Genomic DNA, 19,737 nt, shown 5'->3' on the forward strand with positions numbered 1-19,737 from the left:
GCTAAGAGCTATGATGAGCCTGAGTCTTCTCCGGTCCCACTGGAGGTGACCGGCTCTTAACGACCCTTTCTCACCCCAGAGACGGGGAGACAGAGGACAGAGCGGGTGGGTGCATAGGACCTGCTCAAGATCGAACATGAGTTCAGGACTGCATGCTGGGCAGCTGGCCCTCCTGACTTCGTGTAGATCCCTTCCAGCTCCTCATTCCCAGCTGACGCTGACCCACGGGGCTCACCAACCCAAGACCCCAGGAATGGTGGGGAGAACAGAGCTGACCTAGAGGACCAGGGGAGCTAGCCCTCCACTGGGACCTTCAGAGGTCTCTCTCTCTCTCTCTCTCTCTCTCTGGAGACCCATCCTAGGAACCCAGTGATGTGAACGACTCCCCAGCCACCAAGCAGCCAAGCCCAGTCTTCCTCCTCCTGACCAGCCTGATGCCCCCATCCAAAGGCCTCAAACCGGCTGGGGCTGCCAATAATGGTGCAACAGCGGAGACACAACAGCTCCCACCCGGGACAGGAACCACCTCCAACTCCCCACACAAAGAGCCGCCCTGCGACCGGGAACTGCCCTCACCTCATTGGAAACGTCCACGACCAGATCATCACTCTTGTCCCCATCACTGTCCTGCATGGAGAGAGAAGCCAATGAGAGGCCACACCCACCCCAGACGGAGCCCAAACCATCCCATTTCCACCAGCCAGGAGCTGAACCTCAGCCAAACCCCAAAGTCCACACTGTCCCCACTCAGCCCCACCAGTGGCGGCCTCCTCTTTGCTGTTTGCTGGTGCAGCCTCCTGGCCCCGGGGTCATTCGGCTCCCACAGCCACTGGCAGCCTCACCCACACCTGCCCCATTATATTTCTAAGCTCCCTTTAACTTGTCCCTCTGGAGCCAGACACCTCTCTCCAGCTGGCCTGACATCCGCCATCATTTGTAAGTGCGCTGATCTCATTCCCTCATGTCCATCACAGTTTGGGAGGGGTGATTAGCCTCTTTTCCCAGAAACGCAGCTGAGGCTTTGGCTGAGTGGTATGCCCAAAGCCCCAGAGCAGCCAAGTGGCTGGACAAGGAGGGCTGGGCCCAAAGGCACTGGTTCCCACACCACATTGCCCCCTGCCCTCTGCCCAGCCTGGCACAGAGCAGAAACCATGAACACCTGCAGGGTTAAAGTATGAGGGAGGGCCCCTAGAGCAGACCACAGATTCTGGGGGGCCGTGATGGTGGAACGGAGTTGCTGGCCCATCTAGGGAGGGGCCCCTAACTCTCCCCAGACCCCACAGAGCCCAGGAGGACCTCCTTGCTCACTCTCTGGCTGTGGCCCACATGCTCAGAGTGCATGGATCTATGCAGGCTTCCCATGCTCAGGCCACCTGCCCTCCCCCGTGGGCCACCTCTCCGCCCCCACATGGACCAGGCCCCGGGGCGGGGGAGGGCTCCTCCTTCAGTCCGGCCAACCCCACACAAACCCCCGCGGAGCCCCCAGACATACGTATCGGCTCAAACTGTCCTTCTCCTCTGCTTTCCGCTTCTTGGCTTCCATGCTGTAGTCTGCAGATCCCCGGTGCTTCTCACTAGCTCGCAGGCTTTCCGAGGGCGACACCGAGTTATTCTGGAAGTAAGGGGGAGACTAACTGTGAACATCTGGCTCACGCATCAATATAGCTAAGTGGGGTGACCCAGAAGGTCAGCTGAGGTATCGTGTGTGTCCTGCGGGTCTTGGCTAAATCAGAGCCTCACCAGGGAGGGACGCCTTCCTAACTCCCCAGATTTGGTTCCTCTGGGAGAGGCCCTGAGAGCATGACAATTCTCTTTTGTAGCAACGCCGCTGCTGTTAGATAATTAACCTGGCACAAGCCGTTGGCCTCTGGCCTATGAGCCTGTATGCTTCATGAAGGTGGGGGTTGCACCTATCTCCTCTTCCACCCATCTGGCCTCAAGGAATAGATAGCTGAATTTGCACAGAGTCTTGAAGACGGATCTGAGCTGACAAACTGGGGCTATGCAGAATACTTCATCTGCTAAACCTGACAGGCAGGGGAACTGCCAGGCGCCAACAGGCCTCCCCAGTGTAGGTACGCAACGGGGCACTTTGTGTGAATGCCCTTCTGTGATGGCGTGGCCTCCCGCAACCTATAAACACCAGCATTGCAATGAAGCAGAAAACACGTCATGAAGCCTCTCCCTCCGAAGATGGCAAAAGGCATAGCAGGCAGGTAGAATTCCTCTCCCCTTTGTGACAATGGCCAAGTCCAGGCCCTGAGACGATAGGAAATGTGCCCAGGGTCCCCCAGCGGGAGGCAACTTGAAGAAAACCCAAGGTTTTTACGCCTGGAAAGGACTCAGGAGTTCTCCCTTCAACTACAAAGCAAGTGAGGATGAGAAGAGTTTGAAATTTAAGGCCTGGGAAGAGGGAAGGTGGGTTAACAAGGTAAGGCAGGAGAAACACCCGCCAGTGGGTCTGAGGATGGAGCGGCCTTGGAAGTTGAGAGCTTCTCTCAGAGAAGGACTCCAGCTGGTGGTGCGATGGGTGACTAGGGACGACAGGCATCACGTGGCCTCCAACACTGGGCTGGGAGCAGGCAGGGAGGTGCGATGGGCAGGGGTACCTGCCAGCAAACCTCTATGCCAAGGGAAAGAGACCACAACCCCTTCTAGGGGACCACTGAGGTTTGTTCCTTCCTAAGAGACTACACTGGAGGCTCCGTGGTAATGAATCCACCTGCTAATGAGGAGACACAGGTTCAACCCCTGGGTCAGAAAGATCCCTGGAGAAGGGAATGGCAACCCATTCCAGTATTCTTGCCTGGAAAATCCCATGAAGGGGAGGAGCCAGGCAGCTGTAGTCCATGGGGTCGCAAAAGAGTGGGACATGACTGAGTGACTAAACAACAATAACACAACAAGAGACTGTACCACACCTTCCCCCGCATCACTCAGCACCCTCTTCTGTGCACCTTCCCTGGATCAGGCCTGGGGCTGCATGCAGGTGTGGATGAATGAACAAGTTGCAGTCCCTGCCCCTCCAGCAGCTGACCACTCAGCTGGGGCGGGGTGGGGAGCAAAGTCCAGTCCATCCTCATCCCTGTGCCCTGGGGTGCGTGACAAGCCTACATGGGGACCTGCAGGGATGAGGAGGAGGCCCTCCAGAGGCAGACGGAAAGTCTCCGCACTTCCCCCAGAGGCAGGGGCTGGTGTTCTGGGGGAAGCGGTGCGGGAAGGAGCAGCAGAACTTCATTTCCTCCCCTAAGCCGGTTTCTGGGCAGCCCTTCCCTGCCAAGCTTCTGCCTGAAGCAAATTAAAATGGCAGAGTTATCAAGCCTTGAAGAAAATATGGAGGTTATAATGGAAGTGCAGCTTCAACCTTCCCCGCAGCTGGGCAGGCGCGGCAGCGGTGTGCGCACAGCCGCAATTCAATTAGCCGCGGCGAGAGCCGGCAGAAAAATCACCGTCATTTCATTTCATTTCCTCCGACGGCGGCCACCCCGTGCTAAGCAGAAAACGCTCCCAGCCCCTCTGCTCTCGCGTGGGGAGCGAGGAGAGGGGGCGTGAGGCCGCTCCTGTTTCTCCCCGCGACCCAGGCCGCGGCTTGGAGAACAGCGGGTTCTTTCTTCTGCAGTCAGCTGCAAACCCTCGCTGCTACCGGAGGAGAGTCATGTCAGGCGTTTAGCGGCATCGATCCAGCCCGCCTCTGGCTGGCAGGCGGCCAAAAAACTAAGTATTTTTTATTGCTTCGGCTAGGCAAGGAAATATGAATGAAGCTACCTCTAATTGGACTCCAGACTAACCCCTCCGGGACAGCTTCCAGCCCGGCCAGTCGGCCCCCCTCCCACTCTGACACGGCCCTGTCTTTCCTGCCGGGGCCTCATCTGTTGACAACCTGGTTTCCAAAGGGCTTACGTTCGTTTCCACTCCCCCCACCTCCGCCCGACACCACGGCTGCGCATACACGTGTAAGCCCCTACCGCCTGCCCCCCGCCCCCCAGGGTGACCAGCCCACAGCCCTCCCGGCCAAGGACGGCGACCCCATTCATTTCCATCGAACTCTCCAGGGGCCCCTCTGCCCTGAGTTTCAACGTCGGCGAGCACTGTGAAGAGCCCAGATCTTGTGGGCTCCTCGTGGGATTCTTTAGCAGAAAGCATTCACAGAGAGGGCGCAAAGCCAAGGCCAAGAGAGGTGATGAGGACGTGTGAAGGCAGTGAAGGGACTGGGCAGCCACCACTCTCTGTGGCAAGTCCATGGTACAGCAGGTAAGCTGGGTGCTGGATCCTGTGCTAAGATCCTGCGTCCTGTGCTAAGTGGGGTCTTCCTCACTAAGCAGAGAGGCTGGCTGAGTAGGAATATTCCCATATTACAGATGGAGAAACTGAGGCCGGGAGAGGCCGAGACAGCTACCCAATGTCCCATGAAGCCGGGACCAGGCTGAGCCTTGAGGTGTCCCACCCAGCCCTCTTCCTGTCTAGGCAAACTACCTCTCCAAAAAGGTCACCTCCTGGGATCAACACGAAAGCAATCAAAGTGGATTTGCAGCTTCAGCTGTTTCTTTCTTATGCACCTAGCCATTCCTGGGCCCAAATGGCCTGGATTTCTGAGCACACGGGCCAGCGGAGAGGGGACGAACGTGAGCACTGCGGCTGATGGGAGGTTTAGAGTCAGCCCAGTGGAGGGCTGGGGAGGGGACGTGGGTCGAGATGGAGAAGCCACCCGAGGAAGCTGCTGTTTAGATGGTTAGTTAACTGCCTGACCTTCCAAGTCCTACTTAACACGAGGTAATAACCAAAGCCATCCTAACAGATTAGATGGCCCCAGATACAAGGACGGCGATGAGGAATAAAATAGCTTTGCTAATCGCTGGAGGATTTTTTTTATCCAGACTCCACTGCGCTTATTCAGAAGGCTTATTCACTTGAAACAGAACCTCTGAGCCTCAGTGTGATCAGAAAGGTTTACGGCAAATCTCAGAGCTGGCAGACACGCAGGCAGCCTGGCCTTAATGCTCGCTTGCTAGCACTTCTTAAACCAAGTTAAAGCCTGCAACAGGGAGAAACCTCAGGTGTTGGGAGGAAAGGAAGAGGATACAGGATCACATAGGAGACAGCCAACCTGGGGGACAGGGAGGCACTCCGGCCCCAAATGAGAAGAGGGACACCAGGGTCCCGAGCTCTGGGGTCAGCCCCGTGACTCCACAACCCACCTTGGAGGACCCAGGGCTGGCCGGCTGACCTCTCCAGTAATCACCTCTTATATAAAAAGGGGGTTAGTTAGAGCTCACTTAGCCCAAATCTTCATTTGACAAATGATGGCCCTAAAGCCTGGAGAGATAAAAGCTTGCCCAAGTGAAGGTCAATCAACAGGTGACGACAGCTCTTATTTCATGACAATACCTGCCCCTCCCAGGAGCCCACACAAGGTACCCCCTCTTCCCAGCACCCCAAACGTACCCAACAGGCCCCAGAGTGCCAGCACTTACCGCACTGGATTCTCTCTCTTCGGGGACAGAAGGCCAGGAAAGGAGAAGGGTCGGGTCCCACAACACAGAGAAACAAAAAGAAAGCAAGGTCAGTCTCGTCCAGCTGGCTTTACGCTTTGATAGCTCACGGGTTTTAAAATGGGCAGTGGCCTGGCTCTCTAAGTCACCCCGGGTCAGCCAAGGCAGGGCCATTTAGGTGACGTCTCCCAGTTTGGAAATTAACCGCCCCAATTCCATCGCTTTGCCGGGCCACCAGGCCTGGGTGGGGCTGCAGGGGGCTCTGTGGCCTAGCACTCCCTGCCACGCTGAGAAGGGTGCCAAGATTACTGGTCAGCAGTTTTTAAAGCCACAAGCTTAGGAAGTATCATGTTATGTAAAATATCTATAGGATCTGAGAGTTGAGAACATTATTGTTTTTTTTTTTAATTAATTACGGGAGTGGTTTTTTGGTATGGTCTTTTTTTAATTATCACCCTTCTCTTTCTTTGCCAAGAAGTCCCTGGAAGCAGAGGCCTCTGACTATCTGCCCAGTCAAGCACTAGCTCCCTGATCTTCCTGTCTGCTGCAGAGAGGCCCTCTTCCTCTGCCGGGAGGATCATCCTAAGGCAGAGACAAAAATCTTAGTCTCAGTTCCCAGGACCTGCCACCACTCTCCCCAGTCCCGGCCTGGGCAGGATGGTGACACTCCAAGGCCTCGGTGCCCATAAGGCACTGGCATGTGCCCCAGTAAATACCTAAGCGTAAATCAAACCATCACATGGTACACCTTAAACGTAATGTCATGCGTCAACTGCGTATCAATAAAGCTAGAAGAAAACATCTGAGGGCAGACCACATAAAGTGGTCCTATTTGCAAAGGGTCTGCTAGGAAGCCAGGCCCTTTCCCATCCCGATAAAACTAAGCCGTCCTGATGCCCTAAGCTTCCTTGTGGGAAGGGCTGAGTGAAGGGTAGGGGGTGTTCTTATTCCCCATCTTCCTAATCTTCTCCCTGCAGCAGCACCAGCACCGTCTCTATGTAGTGTATAGCTCCCTAACAAGTCTTTATTTGAGAGTCAACTGGGTACCTTTTCCAAGGACCCTCTATGGGTTAAACACCTGGGAACTTGGCCTCAGTCCTCAGAGGGCTAATGATCTCTGTGAGGATAAGACGTTTTCCAGGGAAGGATAGATGATGATGGCAACAGAGGTCTTGGGACTCCGACTCTTAAACTCCTCTGGGAATTTGAAAAAACCCTCAGCTTGGCCAGGAGGGCCGCCTGAAAGAATGGAACTGGGGCTGACCCTTGGAGAGTGGGCAGGATGTAGCAAGGAAGATGAGAAGGTACTCCAGGATGAAAGGACCAGATGTCTTCCAGGGCAGAGAAGAGTGGGTACACTTCAGGGATTGGGGGGGTGGGCCTGGGGGATGGGGCTCTGGTTTCCATGCACCAGGAACTTCACTGATGGATGTCTCCAAGGCGTGCTAACTCCTGGTCCTAGGGTGATAGCATTCGCTGTGTCTGCCCACAACAGGGCCTCTAGAGCCTCTGCCCACACCCCAGCCCCGACCCGGCCCCAGTCCCGGCCCCGGGTCGCACCTCTGTGGTCCAGCTCATGGTGGTTCTTCTCGTCCTTCACTGACAGGTGGGCCTGGCTGCCCAGCGCGCCAAGCGCCAGCAGCCCTGAGCTGCTCCCCGTCACTGGGGGGATCCCTGGAGGCTGGAGGCCTGACGGGTGGGGTGGCAGCTGGACCGGGGGGCCGTGTGTGGCATGGGAGAGGTGCTGCGCCTGGAGCTGCTGTTGCTGCAATGAAGTGGGTGGTGAGCATGGCCGAGCCAGGAGGGCAGCCAAGGCCCAGGCCCTCTCGCTCCTCCAGGAGGCAGCAGGGGAACGCGCACCGCACCGCCCCCCCCCCCCCCACCCCAAAGCTTCATCCCCAGCTCAGGCCACATGCTGTCATGCTGGAGGAAGTCTGTTAATGGACTGCAATTTAGACACAAGATTTATGATGGCAAACACCACCTCCTCCCCAACCAGGACAGAATTTCTCAATGTATGATTCCCAGCCCAAGATAAATAAAGCATGCATTTAAAAACCACAGTCATCAGGGCTCCCTCTCTGTGGAGGGCGATCCACTTTTAAGCTCCCAGCGGTCACAATTTTGCTCATGCTCACATGCCTGCAAACGTCAGCAGCCAGCGTCTCCCACCCTTAACCCCTACCCTGGGGAAGACTCCCTAATTCTGAGGAATTCCACGCCTGCCTTACAGAGCAAGAGCAGCACACAGCAGAAGAGCCCTGGGATCAAGAAGAGTTTGGGGCCAGAGGAATGAGAACCCACGTCACTGAATAGGAGAGCAGACACAGGGTAACAAGAGGGGGGCTTTGGAATTAAGACAGATCTGGATTCAAACCCCAGCCCTGGCACTTACTAGCTGGGTGACCTCAGGTCACTAAGTGATTTCTCAACAATAGCGAACGTTTACCAGAGGGCTTTCCATGGGCCCCCTTCTCCCCTACTTTCCCCAAATCTAGACATGTATTAATTCAGTTATCATCAATAGATGGAGAAGGAAAAGGCAACCCATGCCAGTATTCTTGCCCGGAAAATCCCATGGACAGAGGAGCCTGGAGGGCTATAGTCCATGGGGCCCCAGAGTCAGGCATGACTGAGCGCGTACCATGACGAGTACCATCAATAGCAAGGACAATAATCCCTAAGCAAGGATTCTGCTCCGGGGACGTCCCAAACACCTCACTTGAGCACTGGTCTGAGTCTTCTTTCCCCCTTGTCCCCTTGTTCTCCCCCAGCAGCCAAGACAAAACACCTTTATCAATCTTAAGACTATGTCAAGAACCATGGGCACCGTGCTACTGACTATACCATGACCAAATATTTCATAGAGATTGAAACATTTCTTAGGAATGACTGGGGCCCAGGGTTAAACATACGTCTTTCTCTCAACAAGAACGAGGGGAGGGAATGGAAATTTACTGAATGCCTGAATGAATGCCTGGGCCCTTTCCAAATATTATCTCTGACCCTTTCAACTACATGGCAGAAGGATTGTGCCCACTTTAAAGACGGCGAACTGGTACTTAGGGGCTGGAATAGGGTCAACTACCAACATCATCCAAAGAATGTTCCTAAGGAGACCCCCCACCCCAGAGCACGAAGAGTTTATGGGGGTGACAGACAGCCAAACCCTGACAAGCTCACCTGTCAGTGTGAACCGTGGCTCTCTGGCCACTGCTGACAGACAACAAAATAGAGTGAAGGCCCACCATTCTGGATGGACACGCGGCTCCAAGAGGCAACAAGTGTGTTTGAGATCAGGGATTAAGAGCTTCCCAAATGGCTTATCAAGTAAAGAATCTGCCTGCAATGCAGGAGACACAGGAGTCTCGGGTTCAGTTCCTGGGTTAGGAAGATCCCCTGGCGGAGGAAATGGCACCCCACGCCAGTATTCTCACCAGGAGAACCCCCTGGACAGAGAAGCCTGGTGGGCTAAAGCTCATGGGATCGCAAAGAGTTGGACACGACTGATGTCTGAGCACAGAGCACACGTTAAGAGACCTGCTCTTCCTCAACTAAACTGCGAACTGCCAACCTCGTGCACCCCCAACTTCATGATCCCCACTTTGCAAATGATGAAACAGGTACTACACTCCTAGCCCTACAGGGCTCATTTTTCAGTTTAGGGGGAAAAGGCGACCACAGCCATCGTTCAAGACCTGGGACGTCTCTTGGTGGGAAGTTTATGGAAGCTGCTGGTGGGCATTGGTCCGGGTTGCAGCCTGACCCTCAGATCTGCCCTGAGACACCAGGCAGAAACAAAGTGGAGGTGTCTATCCTGAAGCCATCCACCTCCCAGAGGCAAGGCCCATGGAGATGCAGCTGGAGCAGTTAGTTGGGACAAGAAACATCAGTGAGGCATCCTGCTTCCTGAAAGGTGAACCAGCACCAGAAACTTGGAACACGGTCTATAATTGCAATTGCAGTGGCTGTATGGAATACACTGGCTTTCAAAGTTGTTTAGCCTTCAAGAGGGAGAGGGTGGTTTTCTGCAGTGGCCCATGAAGCAGGTGTGTCTTCTTTGCAACAGAGGAAAGGCAGCTTCCATGTACTTCTCATCTTCAAGCACAAGAGCAGGAACCCCTGCACAGCCAGAAATTTCCCCGAGGTCTGCTCTGGATGGATGGAAGGCATGGTCAGGAGCAGTCCAGCAGGCTCCAGGAAGCAAGGACAGACAGTCGACCTCCCAGGCTTCTCTCTCAGGGTGAAGACAGATGCCAGGGCTTGTCGGGTCAAGGGTCTGCTGACAAGCATCCTGGTTTTGACAGACAGTGAGAAAAAAACCTTCTCGGCAGCGGGGCAGCTGGCAGTGTTCCACCCGTCTCTCCATCCCCGTGTCGCAGGCAGGGCACAGCCATCGTCAGGCTGCATTCCTGTCCCCATGACACATATCTGACCTCAGAGGACGAGGGGAGGAAACACAGCGACATCCGAGTGGGAAGGTGACAGGGTTTTCAACTGGGGAGAAATGGGATCAAGTCCCCCACCCGAGGAGGTGCTGGGCTCAGCTCTGTAGCAGCCCGTCTCCAGCTTCCACTGTCCCCTCCAAGACCAGGATCTCTCTGTCCACGAAGTGAAAGGAAGTCAACAATCCCCCTCAAACCCCTAGTTGGGGGCAAGGCCCCTGGTGAGCGCCCTGCCTCTTGCCTTTCACAGTTCATGCCAGAACAGCAGCCTGTCAGAGAACACGTCCTCGGGGCAGACGTGTGTCCCTGTCCTCCTCACGAGTGCCAAGTGCCCAGGTCCTGAGCTCAGGAACATATGACCACTCACTCACAGGGGAAGCGGATGGGGAGGCCCTTGCTGGCCAAGTCTGTGTAACTGGACTATGCACATCATGCTTCATGCCTCTGCTACCTGATTTAACGCTTCGCTTCTCAGGCTCATGATTTGGGTTAAACCCAGTGAAGTGGTCTAAGCCTTTCCAGGGCCGAGACCCACTGAGGATGTCCTAGCTGTATAAGACGGAGATGCCTCGCCTCCAGGGGAGAGAGGAGGGCAGCCCCGACCTCTGCCTGGTCCTTCTACTTCCTGCCCACACAAGTGGCCCCCCAGCTCCAGGCGGAATCATGCCTCTATGCTCTGCTAGAGCTTGGGGGGCTTACAACAATGCTGTTACTCCATTGCAGAGACAGGGGCAGGCTCAGGGGGATGAAATGACTCTGCTAAGCCAAAGAGACCAGACCCAGGACTGAAACTCAGCCTGACTTTTCTCTACCATGGCCCCCAGCTGAGAGAAATGGATGCATTCATTCTAAGGTACCCTTTCTGCACCATCCGTCCCCCTGTCAACTGAGCCCAGCTCATCAGCATTGCGGAGGGACTGAGAGAACCTCAGGACTGGCTTCAGCACACTCTGCAATTTGTGACAAGCTACAACCTACCTCTTCCTCACCCCTACCTAACCTGAAAGAAAATAAAGTAACCACCAACAAGGACCCACTGTATAGCACAGAGATCGCCACTCAATATACTATAACTTAAATGGGCAAAGAATTAGAAGAATAGATAGATGTATATGTATAACCGAATCACTGCTATACACCAGAAACGAACACAAAGTTGTAAATCAACTATACTCCAGTACAAAAAAAAAAGCTATCAACACTTTATAACATCTCTTCCACTAATAATTTTCAAGGGAATACAGCCCAAACTGTCAGTGGGCAAGTGGGGTGAGTTGGCCACTTGATGCAAAGAGCCAACTCATTGGAAAAGACCCTGATGCTGAGAAAGATTGAGGGCAAGATAAGGGGGTGGCAGAGGATGACATGTTTAGATAACATCACTGACTCAATGGACATGAGTCTGAGCAAATTCCGGGAGATAGTGAAGCACAGGGAAGGCTGGGGTGCTGCAGTCCATGGGTTTGCAAAGAGTCGGACATGACTGAGCAACGGGATAACGACAGCAAGTGGGGTGAGCGCCGCTCCACCTGCCAGGTTCAGTGACCTTGAGCCAGCGAGGAGCAAACTGAAATGCGAGCTCTGGAAGTGGTGGGCACCATCAGCTCACTGTGTCTAATCTGCCTAGGGAGACCTTTTGCAAGTTGCTGACCAAGGGACAAAACTCTGCCCCCGGCCACCATGCTCAGGAATCTTTTGACTGTATAAGGATCCCCTAATAACCTGGATCCAAGAAGAGAGGGTGTGGATTACGTCTGCAGTAACCGGGTTTTGTAGGCCCTCCAAGAGCACACACACACCTTCAGGCCTGCCTTCCCCAGATGGACATGAGTTCCCAGTGGCCCCGCAGACCAGCAAGTCTGGGCCTCCGTCAGTCGCTCCCTCCCCTCTGACCTCACACCAAGTTGATGCTAGACCCTGGCCTCTCTCGCCTAGAGGGGAGACCCTAGAAATCCTCTAACCCGTGTGATAAACACGCCCCTCACTGCAGGCACGCCAGTGATCAGGCACGCCGGATACCCGATCTCTCACCTCTCTCTGACATAAGTCAAGGTGCGAAGGCAGAATCCTTCCACGCCCTGCCCACGAAGCCCCAGATGACTGACTGAAGCAGGCACATCATCTGACACTTGCCCAGCCCTTCACCTTTCCACAGGTGGAGAAATAGGCCTGGAGGAACTAGGTGACTTGCCCGAGGTCCCCCAGCTCCCAGACCAGGAGGTCGGGCCGCTCCTCCCCGCCGAGGGGCAAACCCAGCTGCCATGGGGCAGGCACCAGCTGCTATCCGGGCCTCCTGGGCCCTCCCTCCACTGCCCTTTACAGCGGGGGCAGGACTCCGGGCCTCTCACCCCCTTCCTCCCCATCACTTTCCTGAGTCAGCCGGCCACAAGCCCGCTCTCCCGCTCCCTCCTTCACGGGATGCCCCGGCTGGAGAGAGCCTGTCCGTAATTCCGGCCTTGTGAGGTTCTGTCAGGCGCAGCGATTAGACGACTGCCCGCTTAATGACAGGGCGACGGCTGCGTTCACTCAGAGCTGGAGAAGCAATTACCTCGAAAATGGGGGTCACAGGCCCCACTCGTTGGCTTTAATTGAATTCCAATATCTGCCTCGAGCTGCCTTGACCTAACGCGTAGCTTCCTAAATACTCCTTGAAGGAAGCAGAGCTAATCCAAGCAGTGCTTCTTTTCTCCAATTCACTCTTTTCTTAGAACTTTAAAAAAAAAAAAAAAAAACTACTTTCATAAGAGGATTTTAATTCCAAAGGGGTAGGCGGTGGGGGGGCAGAGGGGACCCCACTGTGGCCACAGCAGGGGTAGGAGAGCTGGGCCTACAATATGGATGGGGGTGAGGGGCTGGGAGAGGAGAAGCTTCAGAGAAGGCACCTGCCACCTGCGCCCTCGTCCACCACTCTCAGCACAGCCATGCAGCTGGGAACCGGCCACTGAGGACGACGACGCTGGCCCCACACCAGGGCTGGACTGGACAGGAGGCGGCAGGGAGGAGCCTGAGCCCAGAGCCAGCCTGGGGCGTCTGGCCTGACTTTGCTACTAAACCCTGTGTGCCTGGCTGTCCATGAGGCACTCCCACACCTCCACAAAGCAAGGGCATCAGTTGATTCAGTGGTTCTCCACCTCGGGTCCTTTCATGCGCTGCCGCCTGTCCCCCACTGGGACATTTTGCAATGTCTGGCAAACATTGTGGGGTGTCACAACTGTGTGTGGAAGTCACCGGCATCCAGTGGGTGGAGACCAGGGCTGCTGCTGAACACCCTCCCATGCATCTTCACAAACCATCCGGCCTCAAAGTTCATGAGCCTAGAGGCTGCAGGACCCTGGGCTAGGTGGTCTCCGAGGAGACCTCAAACTGTACAATATTATGGTTTCCCTGCTGGGGGCTCTGCCTCCCAGATCACCGGCTAGAAAGAGTTACCACCCACTCATGTCTTCCTTCCCGGCCTCCTCTCCGTTCCTCCTGCACAAAGGTGAGGGTCTGCCACTCCCCCAGCACTGCCAGGATTCAGACCAGGCTAATGCTCCCCTGCCCAGCCCCCTGCAGGCCACTCAGACCAGAAGGACGGAACCCCATAACCATTATGGGTCCCACTGACATGATGAAGGGTGAAGATCTACCAGCATCACCCTGTCACTCCGACCCTGCCCTCCCAGCAGTCCTGGCCCAAAGAGATGAATGAGCTGGTCCACCCCTCTCCTGTAACAGACACAGAAACTAGGGTGTGAAGAAAAGACAGGATCTGCCTGAGGTCCCACGGGGAAGAAATGGAACTAGCACAGAGGGCCCCAGGTTTCCCCCCAGAATCAAGAGCCCAGAGACAGCATTCATCCCACCAAGCCAGAACTTTCTGCACCTTTAGTTCCACCTTGAAATAATGACCGTACTTAAGGACAAGAAGAGGAGTGAAGACCAATCAAAGGGCTAGAGAGACCCTAGCCAACCAGTCCACCGCTTCCCAAGCCGGACTACGGTGCAGAATGATCTGGAAAAACACAGATTCCCAGTCCCACCCCAGACTGATGGAAAAGACTTCTGAGGGGGATGCCCTGGAATGTATATTGTTCTGAAGTCCCTTTGGGGACCCACACTCAGTCAGGGAGACCTGGCCAGGGGTCCGTGATGGATGCTCAGCCAGGCAGCTCAGCGCACGGGACAGCAAGGCCCAGACCCGAATGCCACAGCACACTTCACAGCACAGAACAGCAGAGACAGTTCTGACCTCAGGAGGCCCAAAAAGGGCAGATCTTTGCCAGGGAAGGGACAGGCCCCCCCAGGGAGGTGGGAGAAATCAGGCTGGCCTCCAAGGTGATCCCAGAGCCCTCCACCCCTCCTTTGTTGGAGACACCAAAAGCCAGGGTTGGATGGGGCTGATGAATTTAGGGGTGGATTGGGGTGTGTCAGATACCCCTTTAACTTGGGGCCTGAGAGGCAACTGGGGAGCCACTGGAGAAGATATCCAATCCCATGAGATGCGGGGGGCACTGGAGCCCTGGGGCCGCCATTCTTTGAGGCCAGCTGAGGTCAGGGTCTGTCTCTGGTTATGGTAAATGAGAGGAATAAAAGGGCTATACACACGGTGAGAGGCAGATTGGGGAGTCCACGTACCCCGATGATGGCGTTCAGCTCTGTCATGGTGACCTGCTTGGCGCGCTCCACCGCCTGCGCCACCTGCTGCTGGTGCTGGGGGAGCAAGGTCTGGTCAGAAGTGGGGCCTCCCTGCCCAGGAGGCTCGGGGGCGGGGGGCTACACGGGCCGGAGGGGCACAGTCCTATAGGAGGGTCACAGTCCTATAGGAGGGTCACAGTCCTATAGGAGGGCCACAGTCCTAACAGGAGGGTCACAGTCCTAACAGGAGGGTCACAGTCCTAACGGGAGGGTCACAGTCCTAACGGGAGGGTCACAGTCCTATAGGAGGGTCACAGTCCTAACGGGAGGGCCACAGTCCTATAGGAGGGTCACAGTCCTATAGGAGGGCCACAGTCCTAATGGGAGGGCCACAGTCCTATAGGAGGGTCACAGTCCTATAGGAGGGTCACAGTCCTATAGGAGGGCCACAGTCCTAATGGGAGGGCCACAGTCCTATAGGAGGGTCACAGTCCTATAGGAGGGCCACAGTCCTATAGGAGGGTCACAGTCCTAACGGGAGGGTCACAGTCCTATAGGAGGGTCACAGTCCTATAGGAGGGCCACAGTCCTATAGGAGGGTCACAGTCCTATAGGAGGGCCACAGTCCTATAGGAGGGTCACAGTCCTATAGGAGGGTCACAGTCCTATAGGAGGGTCACAGTCCTATAGGAGGGCCACAGTCCTAACGGGAGGGTCACAGTCCTAACGGGAGGGCCACAGTCCTAACGGGAGGGCCACAGTCCTATAGGAGGGCCACAGTCCTATAGGAGGGCCACAGTCCTAACGGGAGGGTCACAGTCCTATAGGAGGGTCACAGTCCTATAGGAGGGCCACAGTCCTAACGGGAGGGTCACAGTCCTAACGGGAGGGCCACAGTCCTATAGGAGGGCCACAGTCCTATAGGAGGGCCACAGTCCTAACGGGAGGGCCACAGTCCTATAGGAGGGTCACAGTCCTATAGGAGGGTCACAGTCCTATAGGAGGGCCACAGTCCTATAGGAGGGTCACAGTCCTATAGGAGGGCCACAGTCCTATAGGAGGGTCACAGTCCTATAGGAGGGTCACAGTCCTATAGGAGGGCCACAGTCCTAACGGGAGGGTCACAGTCCTAACGGGAGGGTCACAGTCCTAACGGGAGGGCCACAGTCCTATAGGAGGGTCACAGTCCTATAGGAGGGTCACAGTCCTATAGGAGGGCCACAGTCCTATAGGAGGGTCACAGTCCTATAGGAGGGCCACAGTCCTATAGGAGGGCCACAGTCCTAACGGGAGGGTCACAGTCCTATAGGAGGGTCACAGTCCTATAGGAGGGCCACAGTCCTAACAGGAGGGTCACAGTCCTAACGGGAGGGCCACAGTACTATAGGAGGGCCACAGTCCTATAGGAGGGCCACAGTCCTAACGGGAGGGTCACAGTCCTATAGGAGGGCCACAGTCCTAACGGGAGGGCCACAGTCCTAACGGGAGGGTCACAGTCCTATAGGAGGGCCACAGTCCTAACGGGAGGGCCACAGTCCTATAGGAGGGTCACAGTCCTATAGGAGGGTCACAGTCCTATAGGAGGGCCACAGTCCTAACGGGAGGGTCACAGTCCTATAGGAGGGCCACAGTCCTATAGGAGGGCCACAGTCCTATAGGAGGGTCACAGTCCTATAGGAGGGCCACAGTCCTATAGGAGGGCCACAGTCCTAACGGGAGGGTCACAGTCCTAACGGGAGGGTCACAGTCCTATAGGAGGGCCACAGTCCTATAGGAGGGCCACAGTCCTAACGGGAGGGTCACAGTCCTAACGGGAGGGTCACAGTCCTATAGGAGGGTCACAGTCCTATAGGAGGGCCACAGTCCTAACGGGAGGGCCACAGTCCTAACGGGAGGGTCACAGTCCTAACGGGAGGGTCACAGTCCTATAGGAGGGCCACAGTCCTATAGGAGGGCCACAGTCCTAACGGGAGGGTCACAGTCCTAACGGGAGGGCCACAGTCCTATAGGAGGGTCACAGTCCTATAGGAGGGCCACAGTCCTATAGGAGGGTCACAGTCCTATAGGAGGGCCACAGTCCTATAGGAGGGTCACAGTCCTAACGGGAGGGTCACAGTCCTATAGGAGGGTCACAGTCCTATAGGAGGGTCACAGTCCTATAGGAGGGTCACAGTCCTATAGGAGGGCCACAGTCCTATAGGAGGGCCACAGTCCTATAGGAGGGTCAGTCCTATAGGAGGGTCACAGTCCTATAGGAGGGTCACAGTCCTAACAGGAGGGTCACAGTCCTAACGGGAGGGCCACAGTCCTAACGGGAGGGCCACAGTCCTATAGGAGGGTCACGGTCCTATAGGAGGGCCACAGTCCTATAGGAGGGCCACAGTCCTAACGGGAGGGTCACAGTCCTATAGGAGGGTCACAGTCCTATAGGAGGGTCACAGTCCTAACGGGAGGGCCACAGTCCTATAGGAGGGTCACAGTCCTATAGGAGGGCCACAGTCCTAACGGGAGGGCCACAGTCCTATAGGAGGGTCACAGTCCTATAGGAGGGCCACAGTCCTAACAGGAGGGTCACAGTCCTAACGGGAGGGCCACAGTCCTAACGGGAGGGCCACAGTCCTAACGGGAGGGTCACAGTCCTAACGGGAGGGTCACAGTCCTATAGGAGGGCCACAGTCCTATAGGAGGGCCACAGTCCTAACGGGAGGGTCACAGTCCTAACGGGAGGGCCACAGTCCTATAGGAGGGTCACAGTCCTATAGGAGGGCCACAGTCCTATAGGAGGGTCACAGTCCTATAGGAGGGCCACAGTCCTATAGGAGGGTCACAGTCCTAACGGGAGGGTCACAGTCCTATAGGAGGGTCACAGTCCTATAGGAGGGTCAGTCCTATAGGAGGGCCACAGTCCTATAGGAGGGTCACAGTTCTATAGGAGGGCCACAGTCCTATAGGAGGGTCACAGTCCTAACGGGAGGGTCACAGTCCTATAGGAGGGCCACAGTCCTATAGGAGGGTCACAGTCCTATAGAAGGGTCACAGTCCTAACGGGAGGGTCACAGTCCTATAGGAGGGTCACAGTCCTATAGGAGGGTCAGTCCTATAGGAGGGCCACAGTCCTATAGGAGGGTCACAGTCCTATAGGAGGGTCACAGTTCTATAGGAGGGCCACAGTCCTATAGGAGGGTCAGTCCTATAGGAGGGTCACAGTCCTATAGGAGGGCCACAGTCCTATAGAAGGGTCACAGTCCTATAGGAGGGCCACAGTCCTATAGGAGGGTCACAGTCCTAACGGGAGGGTCACAGTTCTATAGGAGGGCCACAGTCCTATAGGAGGGTCAGTCCTATAGGAGGGTCACAGTCCTAACGGGAGGCAGACCAGGGCCACTAACCAAAACAGGACACGGGGGATGGGGAACCCTTTAAACGCTTTTCAATGAGCATGTACGCCAGAGGAGGCTGTGTAAAGCCCCAGGTTGCCGACTTCTGTCCACATGAACGGATGGACGGGGGCTGCTCTGGCAAGGCACAGAAGACAACGCAAAAGAAGGTCTTACCTCTTGTGACAGGAAAGGCATGATCTGTGCTAAGATTGTGTTCAGCCTCTTCGCAATCTCTGTCTGCAAAGGGAAAGAGGCTGTGTGAAGCTCAGGCAAATAAATCAAGTTGCCGAAATGTCAGACTGTGGAAGGGCAACCCCCCGCCAAACCACAGGCCTTTGACAGGCTCCGTCCTTCCACCCTCTATGGACCTCCTGCCAGGAGGCCTCGTGGAATCCACAGCGTGCAGCAATTCCTTCCAACTCCCTCCAACCAACCCAATTTCCAGGAGTTCCAATTTCCTATCAGAGGTGGTCTCCGTGTTTGGTTCAGAGTACACAGTTTGCCTCCTCTGGAATGGAAACCCTAACCAGAACAATGCAAAGCTAAACAAGAACAACCCCCACACCACCCACTGCGGCGAAACTTTTCGTAAGAGCAGACACAGCACGATGAGAAGGAATTGCTATGCCCAGTGGCCCCACAGGCAACTGCAATTCCGACTCTCAGACTCCCAGACACATCAGGAGGTGGGGGAAGACCTCCGGATGCATGTACCAAGTGCTCCCTGGGGCCAGTCTCATGCCCAGTGATGTACAGCTGAGAGGGTTTCCCTCACCCCCACTTTCCACCGCTGCCTCTCCCGTGGCAGACCAATCCCTCACCCTTCTAGTGTTGTCCAGCCGGAAATCCCACCATCCTTCTGGGGAGATCAAGCCTTGCCTTCTCAAAGATGCTGCTCAGGACATAACTATTGGAACCCTAGTCTTTCATCTAAGTTGATCACAGAAAGACAGATCAATTCTCTGCACCACCCCTAACACTACAGAAAAGATCACATTCAGAAAAACATCAACTGGGGACTTCCCTGGTGGTCCAGTGGCGAAGACTCTGCACTCAAAATACAAGGGGCCCAAGTTCAGCCTCTGGTCAGACTAGATCCCACACGAGGCAATAAAGACTGAAGATCCTGCATGTTGCAACTAACATCTGGCATGGCCAAAAAAATAAATATTAAAAAAATTAAAAAGAAGACAGAAAAACATCAACTGTTTTTGCCATCCATGTTCTATGTGAGCCAACTCAAATGAAGACTGGTTTAAAAAAAAAGAAAAAAAGAGTGAGGCTAAATGGTTAACAGTCCAGACTGGAAGGCTGAGGACCACTGACAGACAAGTCTCAGAATTGCTTCTCTTATCTCATTCTGAATCCCAAGGCTGCTGGGACTGAGGTCCCAGAGCTGGCTTCAGAGCTCTCATCAGCACACAGCAATCTTTCAGAGACAAAACCATGACAACAGCCTTTAAAAATCTGTGATCATCTGCATGTCAAATGACTCCGGATGAGAAATCCTTGTGCATTTAAAGTAAACGCAATGCTGTCTGAAGGCTTACAAGCAGACCCTGGCCCTAAGGAGAATTCGTGGGGCCAGGCCAGCACCCCTACCTATCCCAACCCGTCCCCAGTCACTGATGAAGATGCCTCTGGTTGGTGAAGAGATGGGTCTCGGACTAGGAATCTGTGGGCTTTTGTGAGCCCATGTCCCGGGGCTGCTGGCTACAGTGCAGGTTCCAACAGAGACCTCTTGTCCAGAGCATCAGGGGCTCCTGGGTGGGGATCACAGATCACAACTCTCTCCTGGAAAACTCT

General features: G+C 55.2%; 1 protein-coding gene across 8 annotated transcripts in view; it reads right to left on the reverse strand.

The window, feature by feature from the left end:
- The window catches only part of TLE3 (TLE family member 3, transcriptional corepressor), a 51,164-nt gene that overhangs the window by 9,993 nt on the left and 21,434 nt on the right, over positions 1–19,737 (reverse strand). For 4 of the 8 annotated variants that reach the window (XM_065940249.1, XM_065940247.1, XM_065940248.1 and 1 more), the window contains exons 5-10: positions 18,106–18,168; positions 14,552–14,626; positions 7,050–7,254; positions 5,472–5,488; positions 1,493–1,612; positions 577–627 (exon numbers count right to left, since the gene is read on the reverse strand). In XM_065940249.1, coding sequence (XP_065796321.1) covers positions 577–627; positions 1,493–1,612; positions 5,472–5,488; positions 7,050–7,254; positions 14,552–14,626; positions 18,106–18,168 — 531 coding nt within the window. Of the gene's footprint in view, positions 1–576; positions 628–1,492; positions 1,613–5,471; positions 5,489–7,049; positions 7,255–14,521; positions 14,627–18,105; positions 18,169–19,737 lie in introns of all 8 variants that reach the window. The other 4 variants (XM_065940245.1, XM_065940242.1, XM_065940244.1 and 1 more) reach the window with 1 other exon arrangement.

Source organism: Muntiacus reevesi, chromosome 7 (assembly GCF_963930625.1).
Source record: "Muntiacus reevesi chromosome 7, mMunRee1.1, whole genome shotgun sequence".
Taxonomy (NCBI): Eukaryota; Metazoa; Chordata; class Mammalia; order Artiodactyla; family Cervidae; genus Muntiacus; species Muntiacus reevesi.